The 24,811-nt window shown below is 41.1% G+C and overlaps 1 protein-coding gene across 1 annotated transcript; it reads right to left on the bottom strand.

Annotated features, from left to right (window-relative positions):
* Positions 1–146: 146 nt before the first annotated feature.
* Positions 147–22,239, bottom strand: LOC124139767 (smoothened homolog). Its single transcript, XM_046507086.2, has 11 exons — positions 20,791–22,239; positions 14,604–14,816; positions 13,904–14,082; positions 12,372–12,591; positions 9,780–9,903; positions 9,195–9,287; positions 8,594–8,702; positions 7,531–7,719; positions 6,817–6,953; positions 4,723–4,860; positions 147–4,353 (listed from the first exon to the last, which is right to left on the bottom strand). Exons 1-11 carry the CDS (start codon positions 21,280–21,282, stop codon positions 3,728–3,730), a joined length of 2,520 nt encoding a protein of 839 aa, XP_046363042.1. The 5' UTR covers positions 21,283–22,239; the 3' UTR covers positions 147–3,727.
* Between the last annotated feature and the right edge of the window lie 2,572 nt (positions 22,240–24,811).

Here is a 24,811-nt window from a genome sequence, read left to right as displayed (position 1 = left end):
ATCAAGCCCAGAAATTCCAGCTCAGTTCAGCAAGGGTGGAATCTGGTCTTTTATAGTCAGTTAACTCCCCTGACTCGGGAAGATGTCCTTAGGGTACTTTCCCACTTGAGGAGACCCTGCTCCTTAATAACAACAACACAGCAGGCATCTCCTGTAGGTCTTTATCTTCAGTTTTATATCAGATCTTTGGAGAAAATGTACCTAGATGATATACTGGAAGTTGAAGTATAAAACTCTAAACATTATTATGAGGGCAAGCACGCTGCAGTGCCCATGTTGACATCAGTATGTACAAGCACTACATGAAACTGTCTGACAACTGTGCACGTTGATGCTTTGTGTATCGAACCAAGGCACATATTATGATACCAACCAGCAATCATGTGATACGGTATCACAGAATAGGTTTGGACTTGATGAGACACATTTGATAATACACGTGTGATATGACATCACAAAGCACATGCAGTGATATACATGACGTGATATGAAACCACAAGGCACTTTTGATGATATATACTAGTATATATGATGTGATATAAAATCACCAGGCACATTTGACATGACATGACGTGATATAAAATCACCAGGCACATTTAATGATATACTAGTATATATGATGTGATATAAAATCACAAGACACATTTGATTATATACTAGTATATATGATGTGATATGAAGTCACAAGGCACATTTGATGATATACTTGAAGTGACGTGACACCAGGCACATTTGATGATATACTTGATGTGACGTGACACCAGGCACATTTGATGATATACTTGATGTGACGTGACACCAGGCACATTTGATGATATACTTGATGTGAGGTGACACCAGGCACATTTGATGATATACTTGATGTGACGTGACGACAGGCACATTTGATGATATACTTGATGTGAAGTGACATAAGGCATGGTTTATGATGTTTGACCTTCTCTGGACTACTCATGGCCCGTCTTAAGGTGGGATACGAAACATTTTCAGGGTTGCGTCTGCTTATTATCCCGCACATGAGTTATATTTGATTGGACGGCTAATTTTAGCTTTCGCATATGTTGTTTCATCCTCAAATGAAGCTATGGTTATACATCAAGGGTACTTATCACAACAGAATGGAGATCTGGGACACATGGTTATCGAGGATGCTGTCTGATTGATGTGGCGTACGTACAGATCAAGGTATCAAGGTATACTAAAAACATGATATATCAGAACTCAGCTGCCATCAATGTCCATTACATGATATGAAACCCTGACATGATATGACATCACAAACATACAATAAAACATCACAAGACACATGAGAAATGGTATCATGATGTCTGCTTTGTGATAAAACCTTACCATGATTATGCATTTTATAAAACATCAAAAAAATGTCAACAACCTTTGCTTGTATAAAATGGTTTGGTAACATTCAACAATGAAAACCCACCCGGGATAAAAAGTCTTGAGGTAAATATTCAAAAAGAAAGAAATTCAAATAATTAATGGATTTGATATGACAAAGTTACTTTCAGTAATATACATGGGTCGCAAAAAAAAATGGAAACATCCCCTGAAAAAAACTACCGGTATTCCAGTAGGTAAAAAAACTGAAGTGCATGGTGGACTTGGGATGACCTGCATGAAGAATACAGAGCAGAAGGGGTCCCCAGTGTCTAAACTATAGAGTGGTCACAACCTTGCTATGTGTGATATTCTACACTATAGAATCCCACAATAACAATCAGCAGTCTACACTTGCCTGGGCTTCATGGAGTAGAACATAGCCATTATATGTCCGCTGACCAATTACGACTTGCTCAAATCGAAGTACTGAAAAAGGCTGTGGCAGACCCAGGATTTTGAGAAAGGGGGTGCACACTACCCAAGACTTGATGTGAAAGGGGGTGTACACTACCCAAGACTTGATGTGAATAAAACCGTGAGGACAGACAGACACAGGGTGACACGTAAGGTCTGACATAAAGGGGGACCACTCCCTGCACCTCCTCCTCTGGCCCCGCCAGTTAATAGCCAACTATGCATCCCATTCCACAAAGCAGTGCTTGCACTACAGAAGCTATGACCAATAGGCTAGGCTGAGAGAAAAAAACTTCCCTAACCACTATGGGTCCATTGGTAGGTTAAAAATATACTATTTGTCTGTATAAAGTTTCAGTTCTCTTGACAACTGGTGTCATAAGAAATTAGGAGCACATGTTTCAGTCTTTAACGCCGCACTCTGCAATATTCCAGCAATTTGTAGTCTGTAAATAATCAAATCTGGACCAGACAATCCAGTGATTGACATCATGAGCATCGTCGATCCACGCAATTGGGATACGATGACATGCATCAACCATGTCAGCAAGCCTGATCACCCAATCCCAATAGTCGCCTCTTACAAGCATAGTCGCCGTTTACGGCAAGCATGGGTTGCTGAAGGATCATATGTAAAAGAAGTAGTTCTTTTTCTTGCCTTGGATCTAACAAAGTACAACAGACCTTACTCATTATAGATACGCTACATGTGTTATGAAGGTAAACAGGAGACAGTATTCCATTGGATTTCTCTGAAAAAGTATAAAGGATTGTTTTGTGTGTAATGCTGTATGGCAAACTGGCGCAGCCAGACACAGAAACATGTATAGCAGATATGGGCAGATGTCTTTGCTGCTCTGAAACTATTGAAGTGATGTGACACTTTTTTCCTGCATTAGAAAGTGTGCAACAACACAAATAAAAAGATATTTTTTGTCTCTGGCCATGCAAACATCCTTAAAATAAGAGAGCAAGTTTAAATTTCTGTGCCAGAATTACATAAGGTTTACTTTATAAACAGTAAACATCTTTTACTTCAAACATTCATTTTTTACCAACTATAAAGTTATTTCAAATTAAGAATAAAATATGGTACACAATATTATTTTTACTTCAACCTAATTAACCAAACAGGATTATAACTACTGTATTCATAAATCAGTGACCCTAACAATAAATTGTGTTTCGTAGGTGACTAATATTTAGTGACAGCATACACAAACATCCATATGAACACTGAATGAATGTCGATCTGGGGACCGTTCTACTGTAAAGCGATCATAGTGCTAAGACGACATTAAACATTAACTTATGACAGTCATAGCGCTAAGATAATCGTAACTCCTTGTCTCCTACACTTTAACATAGACTCATGGCAGTCGATGGCTTTGAGGAACAGGTCCAGGTATCCTGTTAATATTAACAACACCATCTTCATGTCCAGAACACTACTGCCATCAAGCAGGGAACACAAAGATGGTATATCTGTCCTTGGAATGAAACCACCCCATCCTTGTTGGGATCTGAAGTTGTACTATAATTTAGTACTATACACATCAGGTAGCACTGTGGATGCATCTGCTCTGCTCAGGAGCTGCAACATCCTGACAAGTTCTGGAGGTGAACCTAACCTGTGACAATGTCACAACACATTGGTGGTATGTTTCGTAAAATGTCATAAACTTTTTTAATTCGTTATATATGCATACCACATGGGACTGTCGATACTAACATCTAATACAGCATCTGGCATAAGTCCAACTCTTCAGAAGGGATAGAGCATATTTTTATCAAGTCAGCTGTTTCTTTACTGAGTCTATGACTTACAATTTACATATAAACACCATCACCTCCTTGTGGAATAGACTAGTAGACTTGGTGTCATAAAATATCAGAGCTCAGAGGGACATTCTGCCTAAGCTGATTGGGACCCATCCTCTGATTCCAGGGTTATAATTGTTTCTATGGGTTTTAATTGTCCAGGTCGGGGCCGACTACTTTGAAAGTTAGATTCCGACATTTCCACAGTGACTTCCGATCGGCGACTTCTCCTCGACCTCTTCACCGCAGCAAACTCCTGCACACTTGGTCTGCCTCTGGGCTGCAACAAGCCACTGGCTGTGAACAGAGAGAAGTTTGTGTGTGGCTTTGCTGGTTGAGATCCTGCCCTGGTGGACGGTATCTGACTCAGGTCAACAGTGTCAATATCACCGTGATGAGACATAGGTACTGACGCTATAGAGATGGCCTCCATGCTGTTCCTCTCGATGGACACTCGCACACTGTGAGCCGAGGCTCTGCTGATCACGGATGTGTCGCTGCCTCGACGTAGCCCTCGCCGACCACCCACAGCATGGAGGGCATTTAAAACAGGGGCTATGATTGGCTGAATCTTGTGAGCTCTTCGCCTTTTCTTTTTCTTCTTCTTTCGCTTTTTCTTTTCTGCCTTGGAATCAGGATCTATGGATAGCTGAGGTTGTCCAATGGCTTGTCCTAGCTGGGAATCCTGAGACATTCTCCTTGAGATCACAGAGCCAATATCTGGAAAGAGACACAATAGTAGTTTAGGGAAAACCTTCTTGTTCTGATGTAACTCAGGGGTATCTGCCCAAACACTCATCACCAACCAACTCCACCCACCTCAGTTGACGTGTCTGCCCTCACACCTCACCTCCACCAATGAAAATCAGGGTTAGAATTCATCTTCAGCAACCCATGCTTGTCGTAAGGGGCGACTAATGTAATTGGGGACTTGGTTGATGCATGTCATTGTATCCCATTTGCATAGATCGATGCTCATGATTTCAATCGCTGGATTCTCTGGGGCAGACTCGATTGTTTACAGATCTCCGTCATATAGCTGGAATGTTGCTGAGCTTGACGTTTGACAACAAACCAACCTCTACCCACCTGAGTCAGAGTATCTGCGAAGTGTCCCAGCCACAGGCTGAATGAGACCACCTCGTCGTCGAACAAGCTTCGGCATGGCAGCAGCAAAGTTGGATGACATGTCATGGGAACTGACACTGTTGAGATCAAACTTCATCCCTGAAAATAAAGAACAACAGTACACGAATGTGTGCCACACTGACTGTCCGCAACAATATCCATAAACAACACATTTGGAATATCCTGATGGGTCAGTCTGTACACCATAAGTAACAGATATTACTCTTACCAACATCACGAGGAACATCTAGAGGCCTAACATCACATGTAACAGATGTTTCAGATGGTACAACATCACGAGGAACATCTAGAGGCCTAACATCACATGTAACAGATGTTTCAGATGGTACAACATCACGAGGAACATCTAGAGGCCTAACATCATATGTAACAGATGTTTCAGATGGTACAACATCACTAGGAACATCTAGAGGCCTAACATCACATGTAACAAATGTTTCAGATGGTACAACATCATGAGGAACATCTAGAGGCCTAACTACACATGTAACAGATGTTTCAGATGGTACAACATCACGAGGAATATCTAGAGGCCTAACTACACATGTAACATGTTTCAGGTGGTACAACATCACTAGGTACATCTAGAGGCATAACATCACATATAACAGATGTTTCAGGTGGTACAACATCACGAGGAACATCTAGAGGCCTAACATCACATGTAACAGATGTTCCTAGTGGTTATAACATCACGAGGTATATCTAGAGGCATAACATCACATGTAACAGATGTTTCAGATGGTACAACATCACGAGGAACATCTAGAGGCCTAACATCACATGTAACAGATGTTTCAGATGGTACAACATCACGAGGAACATCTAGAGGCCTAACATCATATGTAACAGATGTTTCAGATGGTACAACATCACAAGGAACATCTAGAGGCCTAACATCACATGTAACAGATGTTTCGGATGTACAACATCATGAGGAACATCTAGAGGCCTAACTACACATGTAACAGATGTTTCAGATGGTACAACATCACGAGGAACATCTAGAGGCCTAACTACACATGTAACAGATGTTTTAGGTGGTACAACATCACTAGGTACATCTAGAGGCATAACATCACATATAACAGATGTTTCAGGTGGTACAACATCACGAGGAACATCTAGAGGCCTAACATCACATGTAACAGATGTTTCAGATGGTACAACATCACGAGGAACATCTAGAGGCCTAACATCACATGTAACAGATGTTTCAGGTGGTACAACATCACGAGGAACATCTAGAGGCCTAACATCACATGTAACAGATGTTTCGGATGGTACAACATCACTAGGAACATCTAGAGGCCTAACATCACATGTAACAGATGTTCCTTGTGGTTATAACATCACGAGGTATATCTAGAGGCATAACATCACATGTAACAGATGGTTCAGGTGGTACAACATCACGAGGAACATCTAGAGGCCTAACATCACATGTAACAGATGTTTCAGATGGTACAACACCATGAGGTACATCTAGAGGCATAACATCATATGTAACAGATGTTTCAGGTGGTACAACATCATGAGGAACATCTAGAGGCATAACATCATATGTAACAGATGTTTCAGGTGGTACAACATCATGGGGAACATCTAGAGGCATAACATCATATGTAACAGATGTTTTATTGGGGGGATGAGTCACTTTCAGGATTCGAACCCACGACGCCAGCATGAGGCACCTAATCGCCAGCATACAAAGTCAGGTATCTAACCTACCCAGCCACCAAGCCTTCCACAAAAATGAAAGTCCGACAACTGGTTATCTATATCACATACTTTGTGTACCCATCTGGCAAGTGTAAATTGGCATGGCTCACATGTCCGAAAGGTTTGAACACACAAATGCCATTTAAAAAGTCGTCAAATGTAACAAATATTATATTTGGGATAACACTTTCTTAATAAAGTATGAGAATCTGTACTTTGCTAAGGAAGTGTTATCCCAATATAACCCTTGTTACATTTGACCACTTTCTAAATGGCATTGTGTGTTCATTATACACATTTTCTATGACGTACCTAGTGGGTCGTCATGCGTACTGTGGAAGCTGATGGACATGCGGCCATTGTTGATGTTCTTTCTCTTCTCGAAGGCCTGGGCAATCATCTTGTGTTTCTTCAGTTTGACTGGCTTGTTGGACGGCTTGCGGAACACCCTGGTAATGTACAGGCTACATTGCAGCTGCTAGTCTTAGAAACAAACCTATCTGTGCACCTATCCTGTCCCTACAATTACCTCTCATCTCGACATAGGTACTCTGATACACCCCTGTATGCAGTTCATGTGCTTGGTGCATCTGCCATGAACCACCGGGCGACACATGTGCCTGGCACACACACATAACATACCTCCAGTTTATACACGGCTCACCAAAAAGAATCTGCCTAAACAAAGGTTTAGACGTGCCATATGTCCTCCATTTGACATTGTATCTCATTATTCTCATCAGTGCTCCTCTAGTAAGGGGAAGTAATTCATCTGGTAAACTGACTTAGGTTGATGAAGCGTGAACCTGGGAAATGTTTTTTTTCTACGTATACAAGCGAGTGAGTGAACATTGCTGATTGCCACATTTGCAATTTATAAATCCACGTTTTACAATATCATAAACAACTGTAAATGGTTCAAGCATGGTACATTCTAATATAATCAAATTGTCAAATGCACTCAGAAACTTTTAATTTGTATTTGTGGAATACAGAATGTTAAAGAAAAATATAGTATCTGCCTACTTCCTGAGGAATCTCTCCCAGGCATTGAAGGAGGCCTTGTTCCAGGACCAGGAACTCATCGCGATGCCCGCCCCGAAGAAGGCGAAGATGTGGATCTCTAGCGCCACCACACTCGGTTTGTGTGCAACCTCACATGTCCTGCCGGTGGTGTTGGTCACGGTACGGGTTATTGTCACGTTGGCCTCACAACTGAAACACATACATGAATACCGGTACACTACGCAGTGCATCAGGGACGTTCTGTCCACACACATATGCAGAGGTGCACACACTCCCTTTTTTAAGCATAGCTAAAACATTTATACATTTTCTCGCCAATTGGTTACACTTGGTATAAAAGTATGAAAACACTATTTTGTAATATGTTTTCAAAAATACATGACAAACAAACATTTATTTGTGCATTATTTGTATCCAACAATGTTTTGATTGTGACAACACAATGCACCCCTCCTGTTCCTGCATCCATGATTGACTTGCATTAGACATTCCAGCAACAACAAGACCATTGAAATCTGCATGTCAAATAATTTCAAATGATTTAGTTATATGCTTTTAATATGTCATCATAACTAGTATGCTTCCATCAGAGGCGATACAGAGGTGACCACCCGACGCCAGACTTTTGATCCACTTTTAATGATCCTTTAAAGATGCCACACAGCAGTAGACAGGGAGACACTAGACTAACATGTAGTCCCAGAAATAAAGGTATCTCATTTAAAAAAATATATATCCACAAAAAAAAAGTAAAATTTCAAAAAGTGAGCAGAACAATGTTTAATGTCTTGGACTAGCCAAATCTGCAAGGCTCTAATTTGTTGTAATCCTGCAATGTCAACCATTTCTGCTTACATGCTACCGCCACTCAGGCTGCATATTTCTGAGCAATCCCTGTCACCTCCCTCCCCCTGCCCACCCATTGGCATCCCTCCACTCCCCAGTGTGGCCCAGCTGACCTCCTTAGGCGACCTCAACTTGCCAAATCATTCTAGACTTGAGTTGGATTCCTTTTCAAGCATATTCTGCAGGGTCTGGAAGACAGACTGAAGAAGGCACTTACTACATGTACTCTTTAAAGCTCTCTCTCCACTTGTTTTCGTTGGCAAATGTGTACACATGGACAGAGAATGTGATCAACACAAACACAAATGCAAGCGTTGCAAATATACCTGAAAAAGAAATGAAATGCATTATTTCACACAGTGTTATTCGTGTATTTCATACAGTTGCATTTCCGTGTGGGAACTGTGGTGTCGAGGTGAGTTACGTACCATGTGAATCTAACAGATCAATTATTGCATCCGATAAAAACATACCGATCAGTTTTTAAGTGCTATAGGAAACAATTATCTAATGAGATGAACACTGTTGTCATCATCAGTTCAGTTATTGCTGTCATTCAGTTATTGCAGTTTTTTCACTGACGCCATCAGTCTGTCATTGAAAGAATCAGTCTTGTCAATGTTGGGGTCATTGGTTTGTCATTTGTGTGATCTGTTTTGACTGGTGGATCATGTGTTTTGTCATTAGACATGTCATCAGTTTTGTCACAAGAAATGTCATCAGTTTTGTCACTAGAGACGTCATCAGTCTTGTCACTCAACATGCTTTTTTTGTCTATGTGGTACTGGTGAAGATCATGCACTCTATATAGTTATTACCTAAACGGAGAATTGTCTCTCGGATTTTGGACGTAGCTTTTTCACTGATGAAGGTTGGGGCATTCTTTCTGATCTTGATCAGCGTAATAAGACCTGGAAGTACAAAGCATGAGCTGACAAAGCAATAGGCCATCAAAAAGGTCATCCCCATTTGTCACCTTATCAAGGGAGACCACTCTGTAGAAAACTTGAGTATCTGTAGTCCTAGGTTATCACTAGCGTGATAACAGCATTAGCATCTGTATGAAAAACATCACATTTAATTGACAGTATAGAAGAAGGAGAAATAATTCCTCCAGCTTTTGGTATGGTTTATACAGCACTTTGGCAATATTCAAGCAATATCACGGCGAGGACACCAGATATGGGATTCACACATTGTACCCATGTGGGGAATCAAACCAAGGTCTTCAGCATAACGATCTAAAGCTTTAACCACTATGCTACCCCACAGCCCCTACCGCTTCTAAAATGCCACATAAAAATAGTATGTATATGGTACTTGATATTTTCATGGCTTGGTGGGCAGTTCTAAGATGGATGCTGGCCAAGTGTTAGGTCTCGATACAGGGTGTCCTTACTTACCTCTGACCAGGAAGACGAGTCCACATACAAGCACCACTGCTATAGGACCAAGGACAAATCCAGCTCGGATGCCATGCTTCATGTACCCAACAAAACAGATTCCGCTTAGTGAATCTCCATCAATCTGGAAATGGTCATACTTACAATAAGTCATGACTCATATAGGTGAGTGAACTAAACATTTGAGTCACATCAGCAATATTTGAGTGAGTTGGGTTTAAAGCTGCTTTTAACAGTATTCCAATTATATCACTGCATGTCAGCTTAATGTGGGAGGAAAGCCCAAAGTCATGTTGGTCTCAGATTTTTACCACTTCGGTGAAACCCATGAGCACGGGTATGGTGCTGACAAACCTAGAAACATAATCGGGGATTCGAACCAACAATCATAGGTTTCTGGCGTGCCCAAAGGACGCAACTCTGCAAAGCGAATCGCAACACCTTAGATGACTGGGCCACCCATGCCCCCAGAACATAGAAAGGCTGCTGAAACTATCACTCAACATACAATCTAAAAACTGGCTAAAGATCGAAAGTTAGGCCATCATACTAGGTACTGTTGGGACTTATAGTACATCTACTACCTGCCCAGTTCCCTAGCAGGATTTACACCATTCTTTCAGTGGCTGGTGAATGTTGGCAATTTTACCCGTCATCACATATCAAGGAGTGTTTCTAATAATATTCTTGGGTGTTGCAAGCCACAATATTGGTTTGAAACCTCTATTTATGCAACCTTACAACAAGTTAGAACGATGGTTAATTGCTACTTCTATCAAGACAACTAGTTACAACAAAGGTTTGACACTGCTATCTGTACAACTAGTTACAACGATGGTTCAATTGCCACTTCTATCTAGACAACTAGTTACAACAAAGGTTTGACACTGCTACCTTACAACAAGTTAGAACGATGGTTAATTGCTACTTCTATCAAGACAACTAGTTACAACAAAGGTTTGACACTGCTATCTGTACAACTAGTTACAATGATGGTTAAATTGCCACCCCATCTAGACAACTAGTTACAACAAAGGTTTGACACTGCTATCTGTACAACTAGTTACAACGATGGTTATTTGCTACTTCTATCTTGACAACTAGTTACAACAAAGGTTTGACACTGCTATCTGTACAACTAGTTACAATGATGGTTAAATTGCCACTTCTATCTAGACAACTAGTTACAACAAAGGTTTGATACTGCTATCTGTACAACTAGTTACAACGATGGTTAATTGCTACTTCTATCTCGACAACTAGTTACAACAAAGGTTTGACACTGCTACCTTACAACAAGTTAGAACGATGGTTAATTGCTACTTCTATCAAGACAACTAGTTACAACAAAGGTTTGACACTGCTATCTGTACAACTAGTTACAACGATGGTTATTTGCTACTTCTATCTTGACAACTAGTTACAACAAAGGTTTGACACTGCTATCTGTACAACTAGTTACAATGATGGTTAAATTGCCACTTCTATCTAGACAACTAGTTACAACAAAGGTTTGATACTGCTATCTGTACAACTAGTTACAACGATGGTTAATTGCTACTTCTATCTCGACAACTAGTTACAACAAAGGTTTGACACTGCTATCTGTACAACTAGTTACAATGATGGTTAAATTGACACTTCTATCTAGACAACTAGTTACAACAAAGGTTTGACACTGCTATCTGTACAACTAGTTACAATGATGGTTAAATTGCCACTTCTATCTAGACAACTAGTTACAACAAAGGTTTGATACTGCTATCTGTACAACTAGTTACAACGATGGTTAATTGCCACTTCTATCTCGACAACTAGTTACAACAAAGGTTTGACACTGCTATCTGTACAACTAGTTACAATGATGGTTAAATTGCCACTTCTATCTAGACAACTAGTTACAACAAAGGTTTGATACTGCTATCTGTACAACTAGTTACAACGATGGTTAATTGCTACTTCTATCTCGACAACTAGTTACAACAAAGGTTTGACACTGCTATCTGTACAACTAGTTACAATGATGGTTAAATTGCCACTTCTATCTAGACAACTAGTTACAACAAAGGTTTGATACTGCTATCTGTACAACTAGTTACAACGATGGTTAATTGCTACTTCTATCTCGACAACTAGTTACAACAAAGGTTTGACACTGCTATCTGTACAACTAGTTACAATGATGGTTAAATTGCCACTTCTATCTAGACAACTAGTTACAACAAAGGTTTGACACTGCTATCTGTACAACTAGTTACAATGATGGTTAAATTGCCACTTCTATCTAGACAACTAGTTACAACAAAGGTTTGATACTGCTATCTGTACAACTAGTTACAATGATGGTTAATTGCTACTTCTATCTTGACAACTAGTTACAACAAAGGTTTGACACTGCTATCTGTACAACTAGTTACAATGATGGTTAAATTGACACTTCTATCTAGACAACTAGTTACAACAAAGGTTTGATACTGCTATCTGTACAACTAGTTACAACGTTGGTTAATTGCTACTTCTATCTAAACAACTAGTTACAACAAAGGTTTGACACTGCTATCCATACAACCAGTCACTGGAATGGTATGATACCTCTGAGATTGCCAGACAGACTATGGACAAGACGAGGGGCAGGAACCAGCTGACGAGATGGAAGTAGGCTGTCTTGCTGCTGAGGTTGTCTCGGGGCGTGCCCAGGGCCTTGAAGGTGATGTGCCATGCATAGGCCAGCATGACGAACCAGGTGACCCCAGCCATCATGGAGTAGTACACCAGCAGGAACACCACCGTGCAGGACGCCGACTCTCCAGACCTGGAACACATCAAACACTGGGGTAAAGTTGGCTTTTAGCTGCATCAGCACTTTTGTAGATACTGCAATGATGAGGGACACATGACCAAGGCCCCATTCCATGAACAATCTTACAGCGATGGGACACTTGACCAGACCCCCTTTCCATGAACAATCATACAGTGATGGGACACTTAATCAGAGCCCTCTTCCATGATGAGATCTTACAGTGATGGGACACTTGACCAGAGCCCCCTTCCATGAAGAGATCTTACAGTGATGGGACACTTGACCGGAGCCCCCTTCCATGAAGAGATCTTACAGTGATTGGACACTTAACCAGAACCCTCTTCCATGATGAGATCTTACAGTGATGGGACACTTGACCGGAGCCCCCTTCCATGAAGAGATCTTACAGTGATGGGACACTTGACCAGAGCCCCCTTCCATGAAGAGATCTTACAGTGATGGGACACTTGACCAGAGCCCCCTTCCATGAAGAGATCTTACAGTGATGGGACACTTGACCAGAGCCCCCTTCCATGAAGTTATTTTACAGTGATGGGACACTTGACCAGAGCCCCCTTCCATGAAGAGATCTTACAGTGATGGGACACTTGACCAGAGCCCCCTTCCATGAAGAGATCTTACAGTGATGGGACACTTGACCAGAGCCCCCTTCCATGAAGAGATCTTAGCACTACAATCATCATAGGTCTATGGTAAAGTGTTACAAGTTATGATTATCTAATGCTAAGAGTGTTGTGAGTCTATGTTAAAGTATAGGAGTTATGATCATCTTAGTGCTAAGATTGCTTTGTGGAACCGGCTCTTGAACTTTGATCTACAGTAAGACCCTGCTAGTCAAGAAACCCTTTTCCCATACAGTTGATACTAGGAATGTCTATACAAATGGCAATGCTGCACGAACTGTTGATTTCAAATTTGGTAATCTGGTCAGAACTGGGGAAAGTACTTTTCTGATTAACAGGGTGTCACTGTGTCTCCAGTGGGTGGTCTGGGGCACCTGAGTTGATGTTCTTAGCTTGCTGGACTTATGGGTCCTGGGTTTGAATTCCAGTTTCTACCTGATTAGATCCATCATCTGTCAGCACCAATACTGAATATTGTTCAAAGCAGTGTTTAACCTAAAGTTCACGATCATAAAGGGAACCTACCTAAGCTGTGGCTCTCTCATACAGACTGTTTGGACAGAGCAACACATGATGTCCTCACTGACTGTAAAATGAACCTAACCAAGCTTCGGCTCTCCCATACAGACTGCTTGGTCCGAGGGCACACTATGTCCTCACTTGCTGTAAAGTGAACCTACCCAAGCTGTGGCTCTCCCATACGTGCAGTTCGGTCAGAGCGACACACGATGTCCTCACGAGCATTTCCAGCAAACTGGGCCAGCCAACCGATGCTCCCCACAAAGAAGCAGGCGTTGATGTAGAACAGAATGAGGGCAGGGTATTTGTTGGCATTCTTCCAGTCTATCACAAACGTCAGCTACAAATCAAAATCATCAGTGTCACTTTCATAATGTCATCTAATCTATGGTCAAAAGTTTACTTTGGTAACTTTCAAAAACACCCTAACATTCAATCACAATTGCAGTTGAATGAATCTTTTGGTTAAAAAATGTGTAGATATTATTAGCTGGATGTATTAAGTATCATTATCCTATATTGTAGGATGCGACCCCATGGCTACAGGTAGCCAGCAACCAAAGTTGAGCCACCAAGAAAGACCATGATCCAGGTTCTGTTGAATATATATCTGCAGTAATTTATCTAGACCTTCTCAGAGGCCTATTTTTGGCCCGAGGTCTGAAGCAAATGACATTAAAAATTAACAATTTGAAACAAAAAATTCCCATTTCCTCAGAATTTCAAAAATATGAACCATAAAATAATCCAAGTTTAAACAAAATCATTCAGCTTTTTTCCCAATTTGCCCGCCAAGGGCACTAAGTTTGAAATCGAGATAAATCCCTGATCTGGGTGTGGTCATCTGTTATCGCGACTCACCACAGTGAAGAGTGTGCAGACGAGACACAGCGCCCCCCAGACGGCGACGAAAGCGTGAACTTCCTGGTGCTCCTCTAGGGTGAAGAGTGGGTTCTGACACTGGATGCCACACCCCTCAACATCCTCGTACCAGCTCTCCCTCAAGGACGTCTTGATCAGCGGGGGCTCACACCGACCTGTTGTGTTGAAGGACGCTTTCTCATACGACTCGGGCTGTCAAACAAATTGGGAAGGTTGTATTAGAGGTAGGACGGGTAACTTGGGTACTCAGGTCAGGTGGACCCAACTCTTATGTCCTAAAAGTGAGTTCCTGGGTAGGGTCAGGAAATATGGAGTTGGGTACCTGGGTCGGGTCAGGTATTAGGGAGTCTGGTACTGGGTCGGGTCAGGTAACAGGGTGTTGGGTACCTGGGAAGGGTGAGATAATAGGGAGTCTGGTACCTGGGTAGGGTCAGGTAATAGGGAGTTGGGTACCTGGGGAGGGTCAGGTAATATGGAGACTGGTACCTGGGTAGGGTCAGGTAATAGGGTGTTGGGTACCTGGGTAGGGTCAGGTAATAGGGAGTCAGGTACCTGGGTCGGGTCAGGTAACAGGGTGTTGGGTACCTGGGAAGGGTCAGGTAATAGGGAGTCTGGTACCTGGGTAGGGTCAGGTAACAGGGTGTTTGGTACCTAGGTAGAGTCAGGTAATAGGGAGTCAGGTACCTTGGTAGGGTCAGGTAATAGGGAATCAGGTACCTTGGTAGGGTCAGGTAATAGGGAGTCAGGTACCTTGGTGGGGTCAGGTAATAGGGAGTCAGGTACCTTGGTGGGGTCAGGTAATAGGGAGTCAGGTACCTTGGTAGGTTCAGGTAATAGGGAGTCAGGTACCTTGGTAGGGTCAGGTAATAGGGAGTTGGGTACCTTGGTAGGGTAAGGTAATAGGGAGTTGGGTACCTGGGTAGTAATTTTGGTGGCCCTAGGTTATAAAGAATAGAGTGACATGGTGATCAAGTTGAACAAAACTGACATTGTTGAAACCTTGTTAATCCATCTCACATCACATGAAGGTAAAGACTGTAGAACTTCATGATATTAGCAAATTGAGCATCCCATTTTGTCCAATGATATCTTGGAGTATATTTTATGTTCCACATGGCTTTGAGGTAAACATCTGTAAAATATTGAACTTTTCTACAAATTCTTCCAACCTAAGAGCATATTTGCATCTTTCAAATGGTCCCAAGTCACAGATCTCTTTATAATAAACAACTTAGTTGCATTTGTTTTTTCAATCAGAAAACACCAGTATTTCACTGCCATGTTTAGAACAAAGCATCCTATATGATTTCAGCTTGCATCGTTACTGTTTCTATGTCAATTACTGATGAATCTGTAAAGTTGTCCTGAATTTTGCAAAACTAAAAACACCTTAATCCAAAAATTTGTATTTGATTAAAATAATCCTATTTCAACACCCTTTATTTTTGGTTCATTCATACTTATAAATCAACACTTTTTCAAAGAAAATATATCATGTAGCCCCTTCATTTACAAGCATTTCAAATATAATATATTATCCATTGAATTGTTTGAATGTGAATGTCGTTTAACCTGCCCTCAGCAGTATCCCAATTATACAACAACAGCCTCTAACTAATCAAGATCTGGTGGGAGTGGCAGTCATGATAAACTCACAGAGTTCTACTTTTTCAGATACAAAAGTTAAAAATGCTAACATTATTTAGGGAACTGGGGAATCCTGGATGGGACTCAACCCAAAAAATAGCAGAATTATAATTTAGAGATATAAGTTACACCAAGACTGCGAACCCAATATGCAGAAGAACATTTAAATTAAATTTTGCATTTTTAATTATCAAGTGTTTTACTTTAAGCTAAGTTTAGTGTAGACATGTGAAAAAATCAAGAAAATAAATTGTTCAGGCCTAACAAGAAAGCCCCCAGAAACACCTGCCATAGAAAACAATATCATTCCTGTAAAGAAAATCTATCATGAACCTTCTTAGATATCTTAATTATTCATCCATAGGTGTGTGGATAACCTCACTCACTTGTGCTTCAGTCACAGCTGCTGATTACTCAACATTATCGTATTTCAACTAATCACATCCCCTCGCCTGATAAAGACATCCAGTGACACCAGCCTCAGGTGTTTGGGAAAACATCCTTGATGCTAGATAAACATATCACTAAGATCACATTACCTGTTGGACAAACACCTTCACCAAGGCAGCAGGTAAGGCCAAATTTAAAAAAGACTTGTTTCTCATTTTAAAAACCCACAGCCTTTCCTCATATGCAAACCCCGAAAGAATGCTGTTTGGGGGTTTGCAAATCAGTTAATTGTCAGGATTGGTTACATGAACAAGTGCAACTTTTTAATGAAAAATAGTTCAGCAAATGAATGTGAAACCGGAATCTGTAACAGTCGAATAACGGGACTGGGTGGTCAGGCACCTGACTTGGTTGATGCATGTCATTGTATCCCAATTGCGTGGATCGATGCTCATGATGTGACACTGGATTGTCTGGTCCAGACTCGATTATTTACAGACCGACGTTATATAGCTGGAATATTGCTGAGTGCGGCGTAAACAACAAACAAAACACACACAAAAACTGGCGGCTCAACATGCTCCTTCCTGGAACACTCTCTTAAACATAACAATAGACAGGATATGCATTTCTAGGTTTCAGATGATTTTTTGCCCCTCACACGTGACTACACAAGCTCGTTAGTTCAGGTAGATTCCCCCTGGGTAATGTGATAGTGGACCGAAGTCAACTCGGAATTTACTGTCATGGCTGAATAGCCTGGAGCAGGCCCACTATACAATGTTATGTACACCCTTGAGTCTGACAATGTCATGTTCACACAAGTCTGACAATGTCATGCACCTCAAATTTGACAATTTTGTCATAGCGACTGATTTACGACACCCATTGTCTGAAGAACATTTAATTGCAAAGGCTCATTACCCTGGAGCCATGACATCTATATGCCTTGAAACACTTAGTTGCTGTTATTTATAAGATGCTAATCCTAATTGTTAATCCCCATTTTTGTGTACATCGACCGTTTGCCATCCTGCTGATGAATTACGGTTTACACTTATATTTATTACTTACTAAATGTCAGGTGACCTTGGCTATATAAGCCTTGATCCAGAGAGATTGAGAAAAGAAGGAAAAAAAGAAAGGTCTTACCCTTAGCCTAGCTAGGGTTAGGCTGGGTGCTCCGGGGCACCTAGACAACAACCACTACCACTATGTGCTGACCTGGCACATAGTGTCTTTTGTATGTATATATCTACATGTATAAAGTAAAACTGTATATACCGCAAGCCATCGTCTCCAAGTTGTCACTTCCTACTGAGAACCATACGTCGGCCCCTTGCATATACGAGTATGCAAATTATTCATTAATCAACGTCAGACCGACACGCGCGTTGTTAATTTCCTGTTTTTTTCAAATATGACACATTGGGATGTTTTCTCTCAAGTCTGACAATGGCCTGGACAGGCAATGTCTCAATATGTACATTTTAAGAAATTACATCCTGACACCAAATGTGGGAAAACATTAGGAATAGTTACCATGGTAACATGGACAAAACGTCACTATCAACAATCACAAGATGAATTACCTTTCTTTGAAAAAAGAATGAAAATCTTTTAAATGTGCCGAAAATACAAATATAAAAAAATTTTTTTTTTGGTTTTAAATATACTCAGACCTGCTGTTTCAGTTTTTAGTATTGTCCGTTATTGGCATAGGCCTGCTACTTTTTCTGGCTTAGCAAAGTTGGCTGTTTTGTCGTCTGAAGCCCAACCACTAAATTGAAAAAAAACATTTTGTTTTTAGAATTTTGTTTGATCATAATTAGATTTTCATTCTTTACAATATTTTTTTCCTATCCGCATCATCTGGACACATTGACCAAGAAAATCTGTAAAGCATGCATAAATCTGTCGAGCCTTTGAATAATATTCTTTACAACCAGATATCTTTCTCAGTGACCACTCAGCATATCAACAAGCAGTGTTCAAAACCCTACTAAGTCCGTGCAATATGGAGACATAATAGTGTAGAGACCTATATAGTGTACATGGAGATCACGGCGGCAACAGTGTCACCCATTCAGCCACTCCGTGCCCCCAGTGCTGTTTGATCGAGTCCCAGGCACAATAACCTACAGCCCATACACCTCATACAAAGTCGCCACACAGTAGAACACACAGCGGCCTGTCACCTTCATTCAACCCACACGGACCCAGCAATCAGGGACACACGCTTGTATCTTGTTAGCAGAAAAGTGAGCACCTAATGATGGAACGATACACTGGCATGCAGGGCGCCCTTTTGTTATAGTCACGCTTGGCTGACTGGCAACATTCCGGAGTTATTGCATTTCCTTGTAGGTAACACCATGACAATGTAACACCATGACAATGTAACACCATGACAATGTAACACCATGACAATGCAACACCATGGTAATGCAATGCCATAGTAATGTAATGCCATGACAATGTAACACCATGACAATGTACACCATGACAATGTGACAATGCAACACCATGACAATGCAACACCATGACGATGTAATACTATGGCAATTTAACACCATGACAATGTAACACCGTGGCAATGTGACAATGCAACACAATGACAATGTAACATCTTGACAATGCGACAATGCAACACAATGACAATGTAACACCGTGACAATGTGACAATGCAACACCATGACAATGTAACATCTTGACAATGTGACAATGCAACACCATGACAATGTGACAATGCAACACCATGACAATGTAACACTATGACAATGCAACACCATGACAATGTAACACCATGACAATGTATCACTATGACAATCAACACCATGACAATGTAACATCTTGACAATGTGACAATGCAACACCATGACCATGTAACACTATGACAATGCAACTCCATGTAAATGTAACTCCATGACATTTTAACAACATTACAATGTAACACCATGACAATGTCACAACATTACAATGTAATGTCATGACCATGTCACACCATGACAATGTAACACCAGGATAATGTGACAATGCAAAACCATGACAATGTAACACCATGGCAATGCAACACCATGACAATATAACACCATGGCAATGTAACACCATGGCAATGCAACACCATGACAATATAACACCATGACAATATAACGCCATGACCATATAACACCATGACCATATAACACCATGACAATGTAACACCCTGGACATCACATTCTATTCAGAATTATAAGCCATTCACTTCTTAGCCTGAATAACCAAACCCTGTACACCTGTATCCAGGTGTGCTCTGCGAATGTGTCAATCATCTATGTGTCTAACACCACTGAATTATATAGCCATTCATAACAACTAGTTGTAATCATTGACTGACTGAGTTCTAAAACCACGGCATACATGTAGTGGTGGAGTGGATTGTAGTGACACTGGTGGAGCCTGATTTTCAACAACAATTAATAATTCCTATATACAAGATGGAGTGGATCAGTGGAGGTATTTGGGACAGACATAACAACTTGATGTATGCTTTGTTTGTTTGTTCGTTTGTTGTTTAACGCCGCACTCAGCAATATTCCAGCTATATGACGGCGGTCTGTAAATAATTGAGACAATCCAGACAATTCAGTGATTGATATCATGAGCATCGATCCACGCAATTGGGATACGATGATATGCATCAACTAAGTCAGCGACCTGACCCCCCGATCCCGTATGTCGCCTCTTATAACAAGCACAGTCGTCTGTTACGGAAAGCATGGATTGCTGAAGACTTATTCTTTGCCGTAACTAATTACTTGGGAACCGATGTAGATTTCCGAAGTCACAGCTTCAAGACCAGGGCCCCGTTCCATAAACCGATCTTAGTGCTACGTTGATCGTAAGCCTATGATGAAGTAGGGGAGTTACGACCAACTTAGCACTAAGATCGCTTTGTGGAACGGGTTCCTGTACATGTCAGTCATCCAATCAGACTTAAGGTGCAGTTCCAGAGTATAAACTGGGACACTTCCACAAACACTAACTTTCCAACAATATATCACACACGGCAATCACATAAACAAAATGTGCACCAATTTCGTCTCACAATCAAATATACGCCAGGCTGGGACGTTCATTGCATACAAACCTTGCAATTTTCCTGGAAGTGGGGTTGGTGACATTGGAGAAACGACGGCCAGCTGTGGAAAGACTCCACTATTTTACAAGGCTCTCTAATCTTCTCACAGAGCTCCTTACTGGGTAGTTCCAAGAGCTCCGTGTTGTTGTCACACTTGGGGAAATACACAGAACACAGGAACGGCTGTACAACTGACCAGCACTGCGGGACATTTTGTAGCCCGCTCCAAAGTGCCAGCTTTTCATCCACCTGGGCCAGAGTTGAAGAATCGTTGGCAAATTCCAGAGACGTGTACTCAAAGTCCAGCGTTGTTCCTAAACATTTTTTACCTTTTATTCCAAAAGGTATGCAATTCGTTGTATTAATGTGACAATTTGCACTATGGGACGATTTAAGCAAGTCTAGAAATATTAACATTGCAACAATGTTAAATAAAGTTGAACGTTTTGTAAAGTGTAATACAGTATGCGCCCCGTCCATTGTGTCTGAGAGTAGTGCCATTGTTGGAAACAGGCGAGTAACACTAGGGTGTGGATATGATTCACGGATTGTGTTTGTGTTAACTCAATCCAGACTTCCGACGTATACACCTCAACTGACCCTTCTCACGAAATGTTTTCAGGAAACTTAAATACCCCACTTGAAAACATCAAGAACTGTTGGAGCGGCAGAGTTTAATGGATGTTCGTCATATGATATGTCGTATGTACAAGGGGTGACGAGGGATCACCCTAAACAAATACTCAAAATCGTTTAACATTCAGAGCCGCTCTCTAATCCACTGTGTCAATATTGGGATGAATTAAGAAAACTCAGCAGGAAAACCAGAGTATTAAAGTAAATCGTTCCACTTCTTGATAAGGCCGTATGAATAATCTATCCCAAAACGTAGTTCCGTATAGCACCATATCATTGTGGCAAATCAGTCATTACAGTTGCATATGTTTGTTACTTTAATCCAATAAGGAGAAAACCACGGCACCAGCTCGTCCTTCTGCATAACAGGCACGTTAAACATGCATGAGCAACTTGTTGAATGACCATGTAAATTAGCACACACATCGGTCGCAAGTTTCCAACACTGAATTCCCTTCCACCACCCGGTCACATTCACACCGGGGTGTTACTAGGCACCACTCCATCAATTCACTCACAGCAATCCAGGTATGATCTTCCTTCAATCACTGCTTCCCTCCATCGCTGATGCAGTGCACTATCTACCAGTTTTTTCCCTAACAGGACTTTCCGATAAACTGCAGAGACTTTACCCTGCAATCCTCTCCTCCCATGTCCACACCGCTAAAACACCATCAACAAACTTTCTCAACCCCGCGTTCGAACATCCTCCATTTTGTATTCAGGGGAGCAGACGGATCATATTTCGCCAGTTCTTCCCCCGATGTAGGTCACCCATCCTAAATCCGTCCCTCTCTCTCAACAATGAACCAGCCTAGAGCGGAGAGAGGTGCGCGGCTGTATGGCGAGAGACGCTAAGGTGAATCTGTCACACCTCAACAACTCGGAGAAACATTCTATTGTCAGTCTGTCAGCGTGCTGTACTCGCCCCCGGTTCATTCAACTTCGAGTATTTGGACTATAATTGAATAACAGCATCTAGACCAATATCTTTCAGCAATTTCGCTTGAACGTGTACTTTTCCATGGGTTATGCGTCAGACATGCTGCGAGTGAAATATCTTTTATATCAGACACAAGCACTACGAAATACCTGCATGTGGAATACAAAATACTGTGCTGGTCGCCCATGTTTGTGGTTGATTGTCTACCCGCAAATACATTTAACAATTTCTTAAGCTACACAAGACTTCTTGGTTTATAGATCGTTTTCGTGAAAGTAGATCACAAAAGAAAATATTAGTCATGTTTTCAGATAACCATTTATAAAGTTCACGTGTTTGATTTGGGTTTAGTTACTGATAAATGTATAAGGTATATTTGTGGTCGGTTTGTGGAACGATTTGCGTCATTAAAAAAATAAATATATTTTTTCATGTTAAATATAAGTCTGGATGGCTCTGAACACTCTCCATACAGAATCCAAGATGTGATGCCTACAACAAATTACGGAAACCTTTTAGGGTCATTTGCTTTTTTATTTTTTCATTGAAATTTCAAGATAATAAGTTGAAATTTCAATATGTTATGTTGAAATATCAAAATACTCATTTGAAATCTCGAAATTTCAACATAGCATCTAGCAATTTCAACTTAGTATCTTAAAATTTCAGGTCAAAATCTTAAACTTTCACCTTATCTCGATTTTTTAAAGATCATTATCTTGATATGTATCTAGAAATTTCAACATAGCATCTTCAGATACTAACTTGAAATATCAACTTATTATCTTGAAATTTCAAATTAGTTTCTTGATATTTCAAGACCAAACTATAAAAACAAATGGCTCTGAAAGGTCTCCGTAACAAATGCCTGTCTACGCATTACACACCCGCGGGGATTCCGGGGCAGACTAGATCCCCAGTAACCCTTGATTGTGGTAAGAGGCGAATCATGAGGATCGAATGTGGCACCTTGCTGCTTCCGTTGGTCGTCCTCATGCTGTCAGCCACTGGTTTGGTTTGCCTGGTCCAGACTCGAGTATTTAGAGGTCGTCGGCATAATGTAGCTGTAGTCCTGCTGACTTTGGCGTAAAACAACATGTTCTCACGCACTCATAAGGATTCCCTTACTTGTACTACTGACTTGCCTTTCAATAGGTTAATGCGGGGTGCCACTGGTGGGGCAGGATACGCTCACCTTTTCGCGAGCACCGGGTATCGTCGCTATTTGATAGTGATTCATAAACACATGCTTATAGCATAGTCGGAATCGTACAACAGACTCTGGTTTTAGCGGATATTTCTTATGATTATGGAAACAGATTTGTCGCGTTTAATTCTTATGATATTCCAAGACTGTTTCTGACAGTGTTCTCCACCTCACTGATACAAGCTATATTTTCACACATACCAGGGTTCCCTGTCACTTTAATACTGATATGCGACGAATAACTTCGTTCAGTGACCCGTGATGATTCCGGGGTAGAATAGGTCTTCAGCAACCCATGCTTGTCGTAAGAGGCGACTAACGGGATCGGGTGGTCAGGCTCGCTGACTTGGTTGATGCATGTCATCGATCCAAATTGCGTGGATCGATGCTCATGATATTAATCACTGGATTGTCTGGTCCAGACCGCCGTCATATAGCTGGAATATTGCTGAGTGCGGCGTTAAATAACCAACCAACCAATCAGAGAAAGTGTACCATAGGAAGGTCATCTTCCCGAAGCAAGGGAGTTAACTGACTTTTAAAGTCCAGTTTCCACCCTTGCCGAACTAGGCTGTTATTCCTGGGCGCGATCGTAGCGCCACCAGTGGTTATTACGAGTCATGGACCTTCTGAGCCTCTCTTATGGACCAATCAGATTCCACCTCTCGTATTACTTGCATTTGTATCAAACAAAATGGCGGCGCCCAGTCAAGACGATCTGATCGATAATCAAGTTCTATAGTGTGATAAAACGGGTCTTACATCGCGAAGTACATAAAAAAATGGGTGAGCACCTTGATTAAAAACATGAAAAGATTTGGAAAAGATTTGTTGACAACGAGTTGGCGGTGTACATGCTTTGTAAATCCTGCAATCGACCGAAATCTACACGACAGTTTACCTACCGGATTTCGATTTCGTTGCACGATTTTGATTGGACTATGCATAGACTCGTTAGTCCAGCCAAAATGTAACTCCATAATACCAGCGTAGTTCGGCAAGGGTTGAAACTGGACTTTTATGGTCAGTTAACTCCCTTGCCTCGGGAAGTTGTAGGAAGGTATGAATTTACACCCGGGTTGTATGCTACATTTATACTAAACAGTTTCATTTAATTATAGTCTCATGATGAATAGTGTATGGTGAATTCCAGACGTAGAATAAATAATAAATAAATACTGTTACACTCCATGATGGGTGCCTACCATTGTCCCGGCATACAAAATTCAGTGAGACATGTGTCA

Source organism: Haliotis rufescens, unplaced genomic scaffold (genome assembly GCF_023055435.1).
Source record: "Haliotis rufescens isolate VD_foot unplaced genomic scaffold, xgHalRufe1.0.p SCAF_1, whole genome shotgun sequence".
In the NCBI taxonomy this organism is placed as follows: Eukaryota; Metazoa; Mollusca; class Gastropoda; order Lepetellida; family Haliotidae; genus Haliotis; species Haliotis rufescens.
Note: the sequence above shows the minus strand (reverse complement) of the source record. Positions and strands in the feature narration are given on the sequence as shown.